This window comes from Triplophysa dalaica, chromosome 21, assembly GCF_015846415.1.
Source record: "Triplophysa dalaica isolate WHDGS20190420 chromosome 21, ASM1584641v1, whole genome shotgun sequence".
Taxonomy (NCBI): domain Eukaryota; kingdom Metazoa; phylum Chordata; class Actinopteri; order Cypriniformes; family Nemacheilidae; genus Triplophysa; species Triplophysa dalaica.
The window spans coordinates 2796033-2816594 of NC_079562.1; the positions used below are offsets into that span (position 1 = coordinate 2796033).

General features: G+C 37.0%; 1 protein-coding gene across 12 annotated transcripts in view; it reads left to right on the top strand.

Annotated features, from left to right (window-relative positions):
- camta1b (calmodulin binding transcription activator 1b) overlaps positions 1-20562 on the top strand; it is a 241876-nt gene that overhangs the window by 187393 nt on the left and 33921 nt on the right. For all 12 annotated transcript variants that reach the window (XM_056734472.1, XM_056734473.1, XM_056734475.1 and 9 more), the window contains one exon: positions 14829-14900. In XM_056734472.1, the coding sequence (XP_056590450.1) occupies positions 14829-14900 (72 nt within the window). The remainder of the gene's footprint in view (positions 1-14828; positions 14901-20562) is intronic.

Here is a 20562-nt window from a genome sequence, read left to right on the forward strand (position 1 = left end):
CTCTTTTGGTTGAGGGTGTCTTTCGATGAGAGCGGGGCTTACAAAGCCACAAAATGAAGTTTGAAGGAAATTTCTAGATGTGGTGCTAACACAATGCCCTAACCTGGCGTGTCGTGATCTTATCTCCTCTGTGTTCCTCTGAGTTTCCGTTCTAAATAGACACGACCGTTATATCTGATAAGATATTTTTTGTTTTTTCAAAACCCCGCCCTTACAAAGAAAAATCCAGCAAACAGAATGCGCAAATATGATTCGCCGACACCGAAAGCATTTCTGATTGTCTAAAAAAAGTAGGAAGACAAGGTACATCACAGCTCCTTTACATTTTTTATATCAATCCATTTTCCTAATAAACATGGAATTATTTACAATTTATATTTAATTTAAACTCTCGCATGTCACGTTTGACGTCATTTGAATTCAACCCTCGCAACCTGCAATTTACGTTTCAATCTGAGATGGCGCTAAAGAGGCAAAAGCTGCTGTCATTTCTGTCATTTTGAGTTTGATGATCTGCACTTGCGCATTTTTCTTAAAATTGTCGCTTAAAAGTTGTCACGCTATGTCTGGTAGAGGTTCTATGTTCTAGTCATTTAAGGACAGACCCAATAGGCTTTCAGTGCTTAGTATGTCAAACAGAAAAAGAGCCAAACATAAGAGGACTGAAAGTATCGTTCACACAAAGCCCATCACATCCAGTGCGGAGATCATCTCCTAACATTTATGAGATTATGAACATCTGATCTCAGGATCCATTCACACACAAAGAAGAGTAAAAGCAGAGATGAATCTGTTTCGGTAAATGATGGGATAGATCAAAAACAAGCTGTGTCCTGTTACTCCTCTTGACATTTATGTGAGGACATAAACGATAAGATGAAGACCGGCTCACACATACACACACCGAGGAATTCAATGCACCGGCATTTATTTGCACACGCTGTCTGCGTTGTTTGTCAATAAATTAAAAAAACAACACTGATGTTCTTGCAAAAGTGTGCTTAATACCATTGCAATTGTTGTTTTGAAGGTTTGTAGGTTGAGGTGCAACATGCTCTGTTTTAATATGTTGTAGTTTTTTTTCTAAGTAAGGCGCAATCTATAGTTTGTGTGTAATCTTACATATGTATGCGTGTCTATGTGTGTGCACTCGTGGATGTATGTTTGATGTGTGTGCGGGGGGGTTACAGAGCCTCATAAAACAGAAGGGCAGAAAGCAGAAAATTGAAAGCATCTCAGATGTGTCACAGATCACCCGCGGCAACTGATAAAACGCCCTGACCGGGTCACTAACACACACACAGCTCATTTCATGCATGTCATCTTTCAGTCATGTGACACTGGCCTGGAGTCAGCTCACAATAATACACAGCATTAGTTTTACTGTATGAACACAACAACATGCATGAAGCTGTTTTTTGAAGAGTCATTTGTTTTTCAATCGGACTATGCAGTATGTTTGCATCGTGTATGTTCTTGCATATTGTACGAATGGCAACAACAAAGGAATGAAATGTGTTTTCTCTGTTCATTATCTTTGTTTTATTTCTTGGTTTTAATTGTTTTTGGCGGATACTTTTATTCAGAGGTGCTCAAGCTATACAATATATGTATGAGAACAGCCGCAGAAAAAAAGAGATCACTCCACTTTTGACTTTATTCCACATTTCTGCATGTATTGAGGCAATTCCAGTTCAGTGTTTGAAATCAAACCTCAGGAGTGACATAAAGTCACCCAACAGTAATGTGAAAGACTGAGAGAATGCAAAGATGAATGATGCAAGTTGTTTCTTTACAGTATTAAAGATCTGCAAAGTTGAATTTTGTTTTCATTTTGACCTGTAAAAGCATATTTTTATTTGGAATTTGAGAGGAATGTTGTGACAAATTCACAGTATGAAATAAACATTATAAATTGAATGAAATGTGTGTAGAAAAACTGAATAGTTTGGAGCGGTCTTTCGGATCTTTTCACGTCAGTATATATTGGTGGTGTTTTGGTTTTGAATAGACACTACAAAACACAGATTCACATCCTTCAGTCTCTCTCTCTCTCTCTCTTTCTCTCTCTGATTCAGCAGTAATATCATATTCTTTAAACAGTAACACTCAACAAACACTCCTTCAGTCTAACCCACACACACGCAGGCACACACACAACACACACTGTCCCCCTGTGCTCTGAAAACCCATTACCTTCCACTTTCTCCTCATCATTTCTCTCTCTCTCTCTTCTCTGTCTCTATCTCTTTCTCTCTCTCTATCGCGCTCTCTATCGTGCTCTCTCGCTCTCTCTCTCCCGCTCTCCATCTTGCTGGCTTAGTGTTCAGCTGAAGAGTGGCAAGGTGACATTGTGTGTCATATCAGCATTCTACAGCAACTCTCTCTCTCTCTGTCTCTCTCACACCTTTCCTCTGTTCTGAGAGTAATTACGCCAGATTCAGAGTCTCAGTTTGCCATTAAAGCAACAAGAGCCTGAGGTCAACAGATAGGCAGATAAAGAGCGAGACGTGTGTTTGCGGAGCTGAAAGCAGATGGTAAATAGAGAGTGAAAACAGAGAAGTAGATCTTTAGGAAGAGAAGTTATCTCGCACACAAACTCTTTCACAGCTCTCAAAACTCCTGCACTTTCTCGCCCAAACGTCAATAATCTCTCAGACCGCTGAATTTTCAGCATCATCTTTTTTTTCCGCCGCATAACGCAGGTAGATAGAGCTTGATGTAGATGTTTACCATTTCACGTTAATTTTCTTTTGTCTCCCCAGACCCTTTAGTTTTTCTTGAAACGCACATACAAAAATTAGCGTTTGTAATTTGCTCAAGTTCAATCTTTTTTTTATTTAGCAGAATGTCCGAGCTGCAGTTTTTCATACAACATAATGCTGTATACGTAAAAACATCTCCTTCAATGTTTTATAAAACTCTTCCATATAACTTCACATCCATATGACAGACTGAGTTTGTTTTTCAAGTCAGAGATCATTTTTCTTAACGTTAAAGATGGCACATTTAAGCACACGTTGAGATTTGATCTACTTTATGGCAGAGAGATGATTTTCAGCAAAACCCACCTCCTATCTTCACAAGAATTTGAATGGAGCACATGCATTTTGAAATGACAGAGCGTTTATTTTTGCTGTAAATTCTTTCTTTATAATATCAGGCAACTCCTCACTTTTACTGAATACTGATTATATAACCAACATGAGGAACAAACTTCCCACGACAGAATATTTGTGTATTCTATGCTGCCTATAGAGAAAGTGAGAGAGGAAAAAGCATTTAGAAGAGAAACATCAGGCCCGGCCTCTTTATCTCCTGTGAAGAACGAGTTTCACCTGACAAGAAAACAAGTGCACAACATTTTAATAAGAGCCCCACCTGAGGGACCCCTTAACCTGGAGTCTCTTCTGATCGGATTCACACCACAACTGCAGGTGTGTTAATAATTAATTGGAGTAAACAACAGTTTATAAAAGGGGCCGGGCCGGGCCAGAGCCGGATAATTGGCTCATTACGGATCAGCGCTAAGACGGGCCGAGACCCTCGGCGGCAGCCTGAGGACCCACCAGACCCAGTCCAATTAATGTCCTCGTCCCCTGTTACTGACACTCGCTCTGTGTGTGTGTAACAACATTTCTCTTATCTTAAAATAGTGTGTGGTGTGTGTGGTATAGTATATTAACTTGTGTACAGTTAATTTTTGTATAATATCAGCTGTATATGCAGTGTTTTTCACATACAATCATACGTTTGTGTATTTCTAAATATGTCCTTGTTTGTCCTCTCGGACTTTACAATGTAGGTAAGCGAATAATCCAGAGGTGAGAGAGCAGGTCGTAAATGTCACGTATAAGACCTCATACACGGTAGGGATGGAGGGCGTGCGCTTGACAGGCCCCCAAATAATCGTCCATCACCTCGAGCATTTATCAAACACATCAATATAGCCGACGGCAGCACGTGAGTGAAAGGTGAATAGAAAAGTAGTTTTTTTTAAATGCTGGTGACAAAAACATATGGCTTTGTAACAGTTTTGGGACTCTCGAAAATTGACCAATCAAAATTCACGATTAGTCAGAATCCAGAATAAATGTCATGAAAACATACTGTACATGTATACCTATTTAGGATTTTTTTAGATGTATTTATTAATTTTGAGCATTTATTGAAATTATATAGAAATGTTTATTATTTTTTATATTTTCTTAAATATGTGTATGTTTTTATAAAAATTAAATTAATTTATACACAGACTTATATTATGTAAACACAAACTTCAATTCTGGATGTGATTAATTGGGATTCATCCTTGAACAGCCATACAAAATTCAAACATAATTTATATTTATTGATTCATATGATATGTATTTATTATATATATATATATATATATATATATATCATACAGTATGTATATATTCATTTTATTATATCATACATAATAAATATCTTGAATTTTAGATTACATAATACAATAAAAAAGTACTGTTGTGTTTATATTTACTTTAAAGCTGCACTCTATGACTTCTTTGTAAAAAATACAAACAACAACCTTTTATTAAGCCCGTTCATAAAACAAAGGCATTTTTGGTTTTTAGGTTCATACGAAAGCAAGGGTTACAGGTTGCAGCTTTTATTTTTTAATCTTTATATTTTCAAAACAAACTAGATGTGTTCTAGATGAAATCAATCTGGAATGGCATTTTTTTTACATAAAATGCAAGCAAGGTCAATATACTAACTGCAATAAAGACAAAACATATCTGTCCTGGATCTCTGGGGATTTGGGATTCGGGCACTTCTGACAGGTGTCTCCGAGTGTGGTTGACTGGCCTCTGGCTGTCGTTCCGCTTTGGCCCGAGAGCAGACCGACTCTCAGCGACTCTTTTCTGTTCCCTCCGGGGGTAATAAAAGAGCCGAGTGGCAGGGGGCCAAACTATAGACGGGCGTTTGGTGACATTAGACGGACGGCTGAATCCTGTGGGAATGAGCCCATTTGTTACCCGACGGGAGAGACTGGCACAAAGAGAGAGAGAATGCTGAGTGTTTTTGTTCAAGGTCAGACACCAAACTGTAGATTTAGTGACTGGGACATGCACTGTTTGCACACACACACTTGTGAACGCATATGTTCCTTTTTACACACTCAGAACTTAATACGTCACAGTTTTTTGCTCAACAGGCCGAGAAGTTCTTCACTTAATGTTATATCTCACCTGAACAACATCAACCTCCTCTCCAGCTTACACCTGTGTGTACATCCTCCTCCTTTCGTCCTCCACCTCTGGCTGTCCTCCGTTCTCCATCTGTTTGTTCTGGCAGAGTCGTGGCTAAATCAGATATATACACTGATTTGAAGTGCCGTCAGGAGTGTGTGCATGTGTGTGTGTGTGTATGAGTGTGTCTGTTTAAGGTAAATGGTCAAAATCTGCTTTTGTTCTTTTATAAATTTCTCTGGCACTCTTAATGAACACATCGTGTGTAATTACACAAACTCACACACACCTCACGTCTGCCCCTCGGCCTGTAAGACAGATGTATTAGTGCTCCAGTTATTATCTCTCTCAAACACAATGACTTTGCCTTTGCCCTGAGGTCGTTGCACATCATTGGATTTTATCTTTAACATCAGAATAAGGTGCAGCCGAAAGCCAAATCCAGATGTCGATGTGACGTGAAACATTAACAGAATCTTAAAGTCATTATGTTGAATTATTAAAATGATGATACAGTTAGCAGTGAGGCTAATTCAGCTCGCAGCAAGTTTACTGTTATGGGTGAAATTATAACTCACGCAATCTGTAACTTTTACCTCTCTATCACCATCTCTGTTTGAACCATAAAACTGCAGGTTACTTCCCCTTCTTAACTTTATGTGGGTGAAGTGTATAGACTGTTTAAGCGATAACAACACAAACAAACATTATGTGGCCAAAACTTGTGGTAGACATCCACAAAGAATCAATAACTGTTGAGTAGTTTTGATTTCATTTAATTCAATGAATTTGCAATATATTTATATGCATTTATATTCATATAAATTAAATATAAAATCAATTGTTATATTACAGCCAAACACAGACCGGAAGTTAACTTCAGGCCATGTGTTTGCGTCCAATAAAACCGACATGTGTTCATCCGATGGTGCTATTGAGCACATATGCTATTTATCGCATTTTGTTTCAAGAAGGTAATTCGAGTGTGCTATTCGTATACTTCTCTTCAACAAAAAAAAAGGAAACACATCTTCAACCTACATTTTAATGTACTTCTCAGAATGTACTTATTGTTAAATTGCTCTATGTATACTATATTCACATTGACAAAAAATGATATATACTATTTGGCCTATAATTCTACTCAATGTTTTGAAATACAGGTATACTGAAAATTCGCTTGAAAGTATACTTAAAATGATAATGACGTATTCCAGGTATACTTGGTTTGCAGTTGTGTTTACTCTTTTGATTAAGTAGCCTACACTTTTTCTCAACTTATATGTCTATGTCTCATACTCTATATCATAAAAATAATATTTAAATTATAAGGATAATGTAATGAAAATTTTAAAGTATGCTTTCAGTATACACTCATTAAGGTGCACTCATTAGGTCCTTTAAAAAGTCTACTTTCATGAGCTGTAAAGTGGGCCAATTTTGTCTCAAACAGCTGAAAAAGCACACGCACAAGTATACTAGTAGTACAGATATATTAGTAAAATACATTTAGTTCAAAATACATTTGAACTACTCAATTTAGTTTACATACACTCTTAAAAATAAAGGTGCTTAAAAGGTTCTCAACAGCGCCACAAAGAACCATTCAGTCAAAGGTTCTTTAAAGAACCATCTCTTTCTTTCTTTTTTATTATCTAAAGACCCTTTTTGCGCCATAAAGAACCTTTTTTGAAACAGAAATTGTCTTCAGATGTTAAAGGTTCTTTATGGAACCAAACGTTTTTTCTATGGCACCTTTTTTTAAGAGTGTACTTATTTATTTTAAGTACGCTTAACCTGTTTAGTGAACATTTTACTCCCCCAATGCATTATGGGTAAACTACATGCAGTTTCAATGTTTTGCCTTTAGAAGTAGAAACATAATCGCAGAGTTTCTCAGGAGAAAACTACAGCAGCGAAGCACTAACTCTGGTTTTCTGCTGAAAACTGAGCTCAATCTGCTGCCAACAACATCTACTAACAGTCTGTGTGTGCATGTGTGCGCATGCTGTACCATCCTATAGGGACCTCGGTGATGCCTCTTCTGTTCTGTTCATCTCGTACCTGTTATTTTTCTCCTCTCAGTTTTGCTACCTCAAATCATCCTTTCTTTTTTAAGCAGTTCTCCTGCACTCTCTCTCTCTCTCTCTCTCTCTCTTTCTTTCTGTTTGGTTTTGATTAGATAGTCGCCACATTGTCATGCAAAGCGAGAGGAAGCCGAGAATACAAGAGAATTTCCTCTGCCGCTCATCTGAAAGGGCTTGGATATAATCCCTTGTGTCGTGGAGGGGGAAGCGTAGGCTTTTTCTCAGACTGTTTGATTTTTCCTTTTCTCTTACCGTCATCTTTGCACTTCCTGGTTTCTGTTTTCCAATTGCCATCAAGGTAGATGGATGAGGCTCCATTCACACTTTTGTGTCATGTTTGTTTTTAATTACACTCTCGTCCTGTTTCATTCGAGATAACAATGCAGGAGTGTTCGTCGCTTTCACTTTATCTTGTGTTTTTGATGTGTTGATGCTTTCAAGTGGAAATCCCGAAGGAATCTTTTGTAATGTAACTTTCATCACTGTTGTTCTTAAACGTAACAGCATAAACTCTGAAACTTTTGGTGTCAATGTCAGTGTGTGTTGAAGACAGGAATATTAAAACTTTTTAACAGAAATGAGATTTGACTGAACATGCAACATTTCAGAAAAGTAACGTTACCGTTGTGTGCCGATATCACAAGCATCTTCATACACATCAAATGGACAAACACCTTTTCTTATACGCTTTTCCACAAAGACAAGAAACAAAAATCACAATGTGTTCATTGATCATGTTGCATAATGGTCCAAGTTAATTATTTTATTGTGTGTGTGCAGCTGGTTTAACCTGTGCATACGTGAGCATCTGGGTCTGTACTTGTGGGCCGGAGAGGTGGTTGCTGACAGGTGGAGTTATGATGGGCTTGATCATGCATAAATGAGCATGCACCCGTTACCCACACACACCCTGACCTATCTAGTGTGTGTGTCTGCTCAGACTCACTGATCCTTGACACATTTCAATCGCACAAATTATTACTGTCCTCTCTTAATACAGCCATCTCCCTTTACTACAGCGTGTTTGCATTCGTCTGGTCATCACAGCACGCTCCTCCACCGTCATACATCAAAACCCAAAATATAAACAGTTTTACTGTGCAACATGTAAAAAAGTTCATCCACCATGTTACTCTCTCTTTCACGGGGCGTTCGGCATTTGTGTACCGAAAGATTAAGTAGCTCCGAAGGGCCTGTGTTTACAAATATGCAGCTGGCAAACAGGCCAAAGCTTCCGTATGACTGCGGAATACAAATAGGTTTTTTATCAGCGCTGAGCTCCTGCCCAAAGAAATTGTGTTTTCCATCCTTTCCTCTTACTGTATGAAATATGAAGCGTTCTTTTCCTCCATCTGTCTCCCGCTCACTCTCACTCTCCCCAATGTTAGCAGACGTGTTTGCGCTACACACACTTTATACACAAACACACACACTTACAAACAGCATGTTGGTGTAAATCTCATGGAAATATGCCTGGCTTACATTTCACCCCACCCCAATAACAACAAAAAAAAAGAGAAATGTTTTCACATGAAGGAAATCAAGCTTCATTTACACACTATTAAGATTTTTTTTGTGTGTTATTTTATTATTTTTATGATAAATATGCATTACTTTTAGACCATTTTTACATTTTAATCAGTTTTTCCCCCTAATTCTCATTAGTCTTGATTATTCTCATTACTTTACAATATTGTTTTATAAAGTAAATTAATATGAAAATGGTCTAATATATAGACGTCGTATTTGAGTAAGTCTAATGAAAGTATTTCACAGACAAAAGTATATAATTTCATTATATTTCTATTTTTTATATTTGTAATAATAAATATGATTATTAATATTGTTTTATAATAATGATAAAATAAGAATAATTAACAATGATAATCATAAACAATAGTTATTATTATTATTATGATTATAGTCATTCATAATATTAATAATTATCATTGTTATACCATTGTTATTGTTATATTATATAACTATTCTTATACATTAGTAATAAATAAGCAGTTTTGCATTCTCTTTTTCTGACAATATAATTTATTTTACTTTAAGATTTTTTACTTTTTGTACTTTTATTCAGTTTTTCCCTCTCATTATTAATTTTACCTTCTCATTACCTTTTAATAATGTTTGTGCACAATAGCAAAGATATCTTAAATCCCTCCATTGACATGTTTCTCTCATATGAACTTGCTCTCTTTTGTTTCACTTACTTTCTTTTTTATTGAACTTCTCCTCTTGTCTTTATTGCCCTTTTCCCATATTCCTCTCTCCATCATTTCCTCGTCCTACTTTTCCCGCTCTGTTCTTGTTCCATGCTGCACTCTCGTCCCATCCCTTCCTTCAGACGCAGCGCTGGGAATATTAGCCAGCAGACAGATCATTTAGGGGTCAGACCTGTGAATGTGTTAATTGTGATTTATAGCTGAACTGAATTTAAGAAGAGCTTTTCCTTATTGACCACCTGAAGCTGAAGCCCTGGGAAAAAGACTCGGTACCATTTCGTTTTTCTTAACTGCGCATGTTGCGTACACTCTTGGGGTTTCTCTCAGCTCCAGATACTCACATAATTTTTGTATAAATGGCTTTAGAGCTGGCGAGCAAGATTCAGCGTATCAGTGATGATCCTTAGTTTTTTTTTACTAATGTCCATCTATAAGTAATGATCCTACATAAGTGAAAATGCCCTCATGTAGGTGTGTCTGCATTATTAATGACCGGTGAGACGTGAGGGGTCACGAGTGAAGCTGATGGATTTATAAAGACACCGTACAGAGGACATTAGTGATTTTTGCTCACAGGTTGCTCTTTTGCAGCTCAGGGGATTTGATGGAGTTCTCGGTTGTTTCATTTAAGTGTCAACTTAGTCCTCTTGAATTGGAGAAATAAAAATAGAAGCACAAAGGGTATTGAGTTGTAAAATGAATGTAGATTGAATTAATCTGGATTTGGTTAAATTTGATGAGAAATGTTTGAGTTCACAATAAGGTCTTCTTAAAAGCATCTTCTTATCATCAGAAATACCTGGAATGCCGGAAACTTTATCAAAAGATTTCCATTTAATCTCATTGATGTCTAGAAGAAATAATTGAGATATCAAAGAGATTATGGCATTCGCACAAAAGATAATCGAGACCTCATTTGTACGCCACCTTATGCCGACTCGTTGTTTCAGCCGTCCTGTGGACTGACCTGAAAGACATTTCTTCAAGGGTCGGAGGGGAGAATAAAGAGTGTATCTGTCCTTCATCAGCAGTCTCCTCTGAGTCTCGACCTCCTCTGATGCTCACTACATGTCTGCACCATCAGCAGGGATTTGGTTTGGTGCCTCTTCAGACTGTCAATGGCCCTGCCTCGCCCATCCTCTGCCTCAAATCACACCCGCCTCAGGATGACCCTTATCACCGGCCGATAAAAATCCACCCTCAGCGGGCCGATAAGAGAGAGAGGGAGGTTGAAGAAGAGCGCGGCGCATCTGTACGATTAGATAAAAGGGAAGCGCTCTTGACAGACTGAAGGTTTTTTAGCCAGAGGATGTTTTGAATGCGAGCATTCAGAGCTTGAGGCTGAAAGGCAATTTCCCGAGGACACGGCGATTGTTGACGGTTGAGCTTTTTCTGACTGACGTCCTTAAGAAACGTCCGGTTCTCTTTCTAATCAGAGAAGTGTTTACATGAGTACATTGCCTCTGGCTTTCTTCTTTTTCAACGCTCCCTCTGTTGCTGTCTTTCTCCAGGCGGCACTTTTTAAGGAAGATGGTGTTAGGTCTCTGCCCAGGATGCATTAAAGGTCCAGCAATACAGAAACACAAAAGTCAATATGCATCAGTATTCCTGACTCGTGTCGAGGGCCGGGCAGAATCCACAAACTCTTTGGCATTTTCTGTGCTGGTTTTGGAGGACAAATCTGTATTTTGAATTACCTTGAAAACATTTAGTATTTTTCCAATTTTTTGTTGCCGCAAGTTGTTTACACATTAATGTATTCATGCAGTGAAATATGAAGAGTTTGGATGCAAAATGAGATAACCCCGTTTTAAAAAAACATGTTTTTTATTGTGCATTCCAATTAATATTAATCAAGCTGCAGTTGGTTTATTTTGACTTAAACCACAATAACTAAAAAATACAGCTAACTAACCCGATAAAACATGATTTTGAAAAATGTTAAAAACAGGGTCTCATATTTATATATATAAATATTTAAAATGCATGAAACAGGAGTAAAGGAAATATGCAAAACAATGCAAGAACAGGTCGTATCCGTAAAAGGGACAGTTCACACAAAAATAACAAAAATGTATCTGATTTATTAATCCTGACATGCAAGTTAAAACCTGTACCTGACTCTTTCTTTTTCATGAAAAACACAAGAGAAGATATTTTGAGAAATATCTCAGGGGTTTTTTATCCTTGGAAGTCAATGCCAACTTGGATTGGTTATCAACGTAAAAATAAGGTTTGTAATGACATGAAGGTTAATAAATGATGAGAAATGAAGAGTAGAACAAACTTAACACTTACTGATATTTAAAACAATTAAATTATACAAATGATTTAATTCATGATCAGAAAGAGGACAGAGAAATATGCAGGATTTAGTAAATGATGGGCGATTGATTTCTCTACAGGTTTTTATTCTGAGCACACACACGCACGGCAATGATGTCATCGCTTTTCTCAGGGACTGAATCGTGTGTGTGCTTCAACCTTGATATTGAGAAAGAGAGAGAGAGAGTAATTCTAACCTTAAAAACCTGCTGATTAAAGCTAGTTTGGAGGAATTCGATTCCGCTTAATGCCTTTGGCCGTCCGCCCGGCCCTGACGACGGCTCGCCATTAACATCCACGGACAGCATGTCTTCACTCAGCCAGAGACGTGAGCGGCACACACACTTACACACACGTGTGCCCATCATGTTCTCTATGATGTGTCTCTGTTGATCAGCGTTTGTGTTTCCTGCAAACTGCCCGCCGGGACTGATCTGAGCGCAGTTCTCTCCTCCTGTTTCTGCAGATGCAGCAGACTCTGAATCTGTTCATGGTCATTTGGTTCTGATTTCAGAGTTTGAAGGTTTTTTTAAGTGAAAATGTTGGTTAAGGTTTTGATTGATAAAGCAGATGTTAGATAAGCACGCGATTGCTCAAATGCGTGGATTTGTCTGTAGAACTCAATTTCATTCAAATGATTCACAATATTATGCATGCTGTACCTTTTTTTAATAATCTTAGTACAGAGTTTTATCCAAAGTTTGTATAAAAATTCTGTACTTAAATGATAAAAAAGAAAAATATAAATATTTTATATTTAAAAGACTTTTTATGCAAAATTTGTATAAAAATACTGTACTAAGATTTAAAAAAAAAGTTAACAATTTTACATATTTTACATTTAAAAGACTTTTTAATCCCAAATTTGTATAAAAAAACTTTACTAAAACTATAAAAAAGTTAAAATGATTAATATTTTACATTTAAAAGATGTCTTATCTAATGTTTGTATAAAAAATCCTGTAATAAAATGATAAGAAGGTTACAATAATACATATTTTACATTTAAAAGAAGTTTTATGCCAATTTTGTATAAAAAAACTTTACTGAAATTATAAAAAAGTTAAAATTATTATTATTTTACATTTAAAAGATGTTTATCCAATGTTTGTATAAAAAATTCTGTAATAAAATGATAAAAAGGTTACAATTATACATATTTTACATTTAAAAGACTTTTTTTTCAAAATTTGTATATAAACTCTGTACTAAGATTATAATAAAGTGAAATTACACATATTTTACATTAATACATTTTTTGTTTCCTTTGACATACAGAATCATTGAAAATGTCATTGTATGATATTTTAATGTTTTATGAAATTCATAATTATTAAAAGTTCATGCAATAAGATAGACTCATGTCACAGGACAGAATGACCTCCACCATCTGAATAACCCAAAAGCCGAACCGCAGACGTTTCTTTGGGGCTCATTGTCTTATCTTATGAAGACAACATATCAGTGTCCTGTGACATGTTACTGAAGAACCCGAATCGGAAGCAGACTTGTATTTCCCCTGTAGGAGATATTTAGATATTAGCATCCAAATCAACACTGATATACCCAACCGAAAGGCACCTTGGTGTGTGTATGTGTGTGTTTGTGGGCATGTTACTGTGCGTAGGAGCGTCTCATAGACATGACTGTGTTTCTGATCTAATCGTGTGAATGTAATTAGGCTTTAATTGCTCAGCGTGTGAGGCCCCTGGCATCTGTCTGGGCACCAGACGCTAAATAATGCCCTCTGACGTTGTTATCTACTAATCTCACTGTTACCAAACTTCCTCTGATACAAAACACCCACACGACACACATGGCTGACGGGGGACGACGAAATGTGATTTGCATTGTGAAGAATGCAGTGTTTATACAAATAGGCCTCAGTGGACTTACATGGTCTTAGAAACATATATCACATTCTTAGTAGTTATCTTATACGTTCAAACTAAATATGCATCACAGGTGAATTGTTATTTATTACTATTCTACTATTTTTGTCAAAGTCATGAACATTTTCAACACCAGATCTCAAATTATTTGTTTAATAACATTTTTAGTGAGAACAACGGTGATGGAATAGATAGTTTAGAAGTTTATCTCAGTTGGTCTGTTTTGTCGCAGCTCCATGCGTTACTGGTAACTTCCGAGAACTATCGAAAGTGTGAAAAAACTGATCCATTGGAGTCAAAGTAGAAGACGCGACTCTCTATCTCAATGGCTCTTGTTTTTGTTAAATATTGATATTTTAACTTCACCCAATAGAAAACACTTTCATCATGTGAACAAGGCTTCTCAAAACTGAATGAGGTAAATCAGGTCTCTTAATCATAATATTCAATGCAAACGTTTAGCTAGATCTATAAAGGTATATTCTCTTTCATCACAAGTGTTTAACAAATGTTTGTTTTGTGTTACTGTGAACAAATGTGAAACTATTAAGCAGATAAATATTTCCAGGAATGTTATCTTTACACACATTTACTCTGTGTGTGTGTTGAACTGGTGTCCTGTCATAGCTGATCGATAACTTGAGAACTGTGAGTCTATTTACAGGCTCTTATTCAGCTGGATGATTTTTACTGTGAATTTAATCTCAACATATCACTCCCTCCTTCACACACACACACACACACACACACACACACATATTCATAAATAAATATATGATATTATAAATATGTTTTATTAATATTTCCTGTATTATTTTACTATTTAACTGTTATGTGGACTGCTGTGATTTCCATTAATATGGTTTTATCAAAACAAAACAAATGGTTTGATTTGTGTTTTCCTTGTTGTGTAACAGTTGTTATTATGTGTTTCATTTTCTCTTTAATTGATCAATTGGTTTAAGTGTTTAACTGTTGGTTAATGTTTCAGTATTTAACAAATGGTTTATTTGTCTCCGTGCTTGTCTGATGTTTTAGTGTTTAGCTGACGGTTTGTTTTGTGTTTTCTTTCAGTGTCTGTACGGCTGCTATGTCCACTCCTCCATCATTCCCACCTTCCACCGCCGCTGTTATTGGCTGCTCCAGGTAAGCGTTCAGATCTTCCTCTCGATGTTTTGTTTAAAGCCACACAAACAAACATACACTCCTATTTCTATCCTCAGTATCACTATGTCTCTCTCTCTCTCTCTTTCTTTCTTCCCCCCTCTCTCTCTTCTTCCCGCATATTAAATGCGAGAACAGTCAGGGGGCATGAGCTGTAACTGAGGGTATAAACACATCTGTCAGATTATATTACCAGCCAGAGATGCTCATTTGAGCTGTGAGAGATGAAATCTCGCTATTGTGGAGCAAACATCTGAGATATCTCATCAGAGATTCAGAGAGAGATGTGTTTAGCTTGAAGGCAGCTTCAAACATCAGCACCATACAGTTATGAGAATTGAGAGAGAATCAGAGAGAGAAATACGTGAAAATAAAGCTAAAAGGTTGCAGATCAAAGACCTCACGATCATTATAAGCAAACCACTTTGTGCATTTCTAATTTTGGGATGTTTCCATACAAGTCAGAGCTCTTGCAAATGGCTTGAGACCCCCGAAGTTAACCAAAAGCTGTGTGTTCTTGCGAGTCATATTAGTTTCTAGTCATCTCGCAAACTAGTCCAGAACCTACGAGTAGTGACGTTCCATTATGTGTAGTCTACAGAAGTCGCAGCCTGGTGTTTGTGTGCACGTGTGTGTGTAAAATAGTCTCTCTGTGCAGATTTGTCTGTTTCTCCACAGTCTGGCAAAATTAACACTGGAAACAAACGGCATCAATCAGAGTCGACAGGCAATAACTCACTCCACGAGAAGCACGCGCACAGACAGAAGTGCAGTGAGAATCTGTTTTTAAAATGCAGACGTGCACACTGAAGAAGATGAAGCTAGCATCACTAATATTAAAGAGTCACTAATGTTCAACATATTAAAGAGTCTCATTTAAGCGCAGTGACCTGCCAGCAGTGTGTTCATGTGGTGCATTTCATCTGTAGCGGGAATACAAAAGTGTGTGTGTGTTTCTGTCTGTGTCTGTATGTGTTTTTGTAGGTGTGTGTACCTGTATGTGTGTGTTTGCTGATCTGAATTGACGTACACTAGAGTAGAAGAAAATGAAACACTAAAACAAAAACAGAAAAGTAAACAAAATTGTGAGGAGAGAATTCAGAGGTGATAAAGAGAATCTGAACTGTTGAATTTTTCACAGTTATGGAGGCTTGAGTCCAGCTGGGCAGGTAAGAATGATTGATTACACACACGGAGAGAGAAAGAGAGGGGGTAGAGCGAGCGAGAGAGAGAGAGAGAGAGTGCACCCACGCTACACATAGGCCTACACAGTAAACATAAGAAACACAAGTTTTCATCTTGACTATTGCACACCTGCCAAGTCACAAACAGATTATCATGCACGTCGTTTGATTTATGAAATATCGTTTGTTAGATATAAATGTCTCGTGACAGGACGGCATACAGATTCACATTACTGTTGAACATTGGGCAGTGACGTCTTCAGATGTGCTTTTCTAAAGTGCCTGTGAAGAAAGGGGAGATGAACTGAACTTCACAATACTAAAATTACAATCAGAATTTTAAAAGCAGCTGAACAGTCTTTAAGAGTCAGATCATAGTCTGAATTTGTTTTGATTCATCTGAATGGAGATAGATGGGGAAATGCACAAGCATTTATGAAAGTGTCGTTCTCATGCCACCATATCTCCTTTTAATGTTTAAGTTGCATCATATCTAGACACATTTTGACCAAAAGGGTTTTGTTGCTGTAGCTTTTAAAGGTCCAATGTGAATTTTTCCAAGGATGTATTGACAAAAATACAATATAATATACATTACTATGAGTTCAGTGGTGTATAAAGGCCTTACATTATGAAGCGTTATGTTTTTATCATCTTAGAATTAGCTATTCTATCTACATACGGTGCGGGTCCCCTTGTATGAAATTCGCCATGTTGTTTCTACAGAAGCCCTAAACGGACAAACTGTGTTTCGTTAATATATCTCTTTCAGTGATGCAGGGGAACTGTAACGACATCTTATTCCTGTCTTCATCACAAAGTTATATAAGTGCGTGTTGAATAGGTGTTGATGTGCATACATGCCTGATCATATCATATTTGTGTTGTGATGTCATAACCCTCAGCCTTCTGATAGGATGAGAGTGTGATCAGAGAAACAGACACGGGCAGTCTGTTAGTTCTGAGAGATGCTCATTGATTTATGCTCCAGCACACCGAGCTCACTCGCAAAGTTACACCGCTGCGATCGGTGCCTGTCACCGCGAACGATAGACCACCTGAGCTTTCTGAAAGCCCGAACACACTCACACAAGCTTCATTTGGGACCGTCAATCACACCCTTCGAGATCAGTCTTTTTAACTCCGTCACATTAGTCACTGAAAGTTTCAGAAACTCAAAGGTGATACATCAAAATATTACGATGATTAAGATATCAAGAGAATGATGAAGTAAATGTTCAGATGTGATTATTGTTCAACCACAGACATTTATATCTATTAAAGACAAACATGATTTTGTTTTTCCTCACAAATCATAGATTTTTTTGTATTGTATATATTTTACAATAAAGTAGATGTTATTTTCTATATAAACCATACATTGCTGTTAAATATTGCGTGTTATTTCGATAAAGTTTAAATAAAGCAGTTTAACATTATATTTTTATGACTGTATTTACTATAAAAAACGAATAATCCAAACACTGAGTAACAAAAACATGAACACCATGCAAGGGTTAAAACTTGTTGTTTGAACACCTATTAACAAGTAAATGATATCCTTAAGTATATACTATATTCCACCTAATTTCATATTTTCTCATCCCTAAAGTCATGCAAGAAATGCGAACTGGGATCGATAGCTTCACACGTTGGTCATAATGTGCATGTAATGGGCAGATAATGGCTGGAATCATCTCAACATGGACCAGACGGCTATTTTCAAGTCTGGCTATACATGACTCGTGACCTACAGAAACTTTACATTCCTTCAGCGTCTCCAAACCCGAAGGCTGGATGACATGATTTCTGTTGAATGGTTGTGTTTTGAATGTTTTGGAATGAGATTGTTTCGAAGGCATTAAATGCACATCACACATAGGAAGGAAATGTTCTCTCTCTCTTTCTCCCTCACTGCCTTCTGTTTTGATTTCATCTCTTTTGACAGCCTGTTGAAATTGTGAGCGCAGTCTTGTATTGCAGTCGACCCCTCCATTCACTTCCATTTCATGCTGTGTAAAACGCAGCTATTTGCTCCATCCGCTGGGCTTTGGAGGTTCTGCTGGTCTCCGGTCAACACACCTCACAACAACTTAATACGACGCAGACGTTCACCTTCAGCTCAGCGGCGAACACAAGCGCATTCGCGGTTTAATTCGGATCAATCGTGATGTGTGTGCGGTGACAGCGCGTCTCTATTGAGTTACTGAACCTTTCTTTGAAAAGATGAATCTAAAATTGAAAATTTTGTTTTTTAATATACCTGAAACCAACCAGGCTTAAAGGTCACAGTCGAATCAAAATTGGAGTATTGTGGATTTTTCTGTTAGTTCATCAAATCTGTACACTTCTTTCAAGAAATTGAACCAAGAATAATAAAGACTTGCATGTGCATATGCTTATTTTTGTATTTTTTTATAATACATCTATGAAACTTTTCTTACTCCTAATACAACTGACTATCAAGCTGGCTGTGCAAACTAAAGGCTATTGGTTTTTATTAAAAAAGCACAAGCCCTTTGATATGTCTAACTATTTCAAGGGCTGTTCGGCAGAAAAAGGAACGAGCCTTTCACCAGTCAAACGTGATTTAAAATAAGTATTTCAGGACTAAAGCTCTCAGTGGGCAATGACTCTTAAACCCTTTAAAACTTTGAACGCTACTCGTTTCCTTTTGAAGTTCCGGACTGTTCTTTCTTTTTCAAAAGGACACCTTCAAAAGTAAAAGCCATTACTTCCTCAACCTTAAACCCAGTTTGGACGCTGTCGCGCAAGGAAGCTTTCTTCTCCCAGAGAAATCCTTGAGAAGAACAGAGACTTCCTGTGCCTGCCGACTGGATGGAGGTGGAACACACGCACACATTTATAGATCCTCCAGAGATGCCCGTGGCCCCACTCAAAGAAGGTCCTGAGACAAATACGGCGTGTTGTGAAGCCAGTGAGCCATTAGGACAGTTTTCCCCTTGACCTCTCAAACAGGAACGGCCATTACCGTGTTGCTCGAACGAAACCTCAAGGCGGGTTCAGTGTTCGGTAACCCAGCAGGTTTTGTCCGGAGGTAATGCTGGAGAGGTTGTTTTTAGTGCAGTGCGCTTGAGAGACAAATAGACAGAGAAAGAACAGAAGAAGTCAGGGAGCAAGGGATGACGGTCCATTAAATAATACATCCTTTCTGAAAGGCCTTACAGGTGTGGAGGAGATTACGGGCCGCTTAAAGGCTCTTACAGCAGTCTGCAGCTGTCAGTCTCTGACCTTTAGCTAACACAATCCAACTCAAGAAACAGGAAGACAGGGCAACATAAAGGTTGTGCAATCAAAAATAAAAGACAAGTCAGTAAAAACCTGAACACTTTGTCATAAAGTGACTTTGTCTCATTGGGTTTTAATACTTAAATGAGGTAGACCATTTCAATTCTTTTGATTTCATTGTCATCATGTTGCATTTTTAATACATCATTTAAATTTAGATTTTTTTACTATTTTTACATGTTTAAATTACCTATGTTGCATATTGTTTTTCATTACATTTTATTTATTATTACATTTTATTGAATAAATATTTATTATATTAATTATTATATTAATATCTTTTTTAAATATATTTTTGGATTATAATAGTACTTTGCATGTTTGAATTAATTTGCATGTACTGTTTCTTATTATATTTTATTATATTTATCAATTTATATTTTATTATATTGTTTGAATTCTCTTTTTCTAAGTGTTTTTTTTCAATTACTTTACATGTTTAAATTACTTATTTTACAGTATTTCTTATATTATGTTTTTGAATGACATTCTTTAAAAAAATTTGCATAAACTTTTTAAACATGGTAGTACATGTATTTGTTGGCCCACATTTACTTTTTCCGGTTCGTTTTTCTATATGCGGATTTAAAAATTATTGAAAGCAATAATCGTCAAAAACTTTGTTAAAGGATGAGTGGCACATCACTAAACGGCCTGAATGTAACTGATCTGGAGGCTTTTATTTTGTCGGGCGGCACAGTCAGGTCTTTCCCCAGAGAGTGAATGAGAGAAAACAGCATCTGAATAACATCACAAAGGCCCCGCTGCTAATTGAAAAGAGAGCAAATTAATTACAGTAATGAAGCAATTAAAGGGCTGTCACACAACCCAGTCTCTCTTTTAGGCTGCTAAGCATTTTGTTTCTCAAGCGTTCCCCGATGTCTGTGTGCACGAGGAGCAGAGAGCAACTTCTTCTTTTTACCTCCTTATTTCTCCTTCATTTCATCTCTCAAACACACACACACGGCAGGAATGAAACTGAAATGTGGTGCAAATATACAGGTACACCCCAATAGAAGGCCAGATGAAGGTCATATTTTGGTAAATAGTAATCTTCCAGAATTTATTTTAAGCTTATGAAAATGCTGTAAAATACTCAGATTTTTGCAATGAATGCTAAGAGCAATAAAAGTGTTAATGGATTGAAAAGA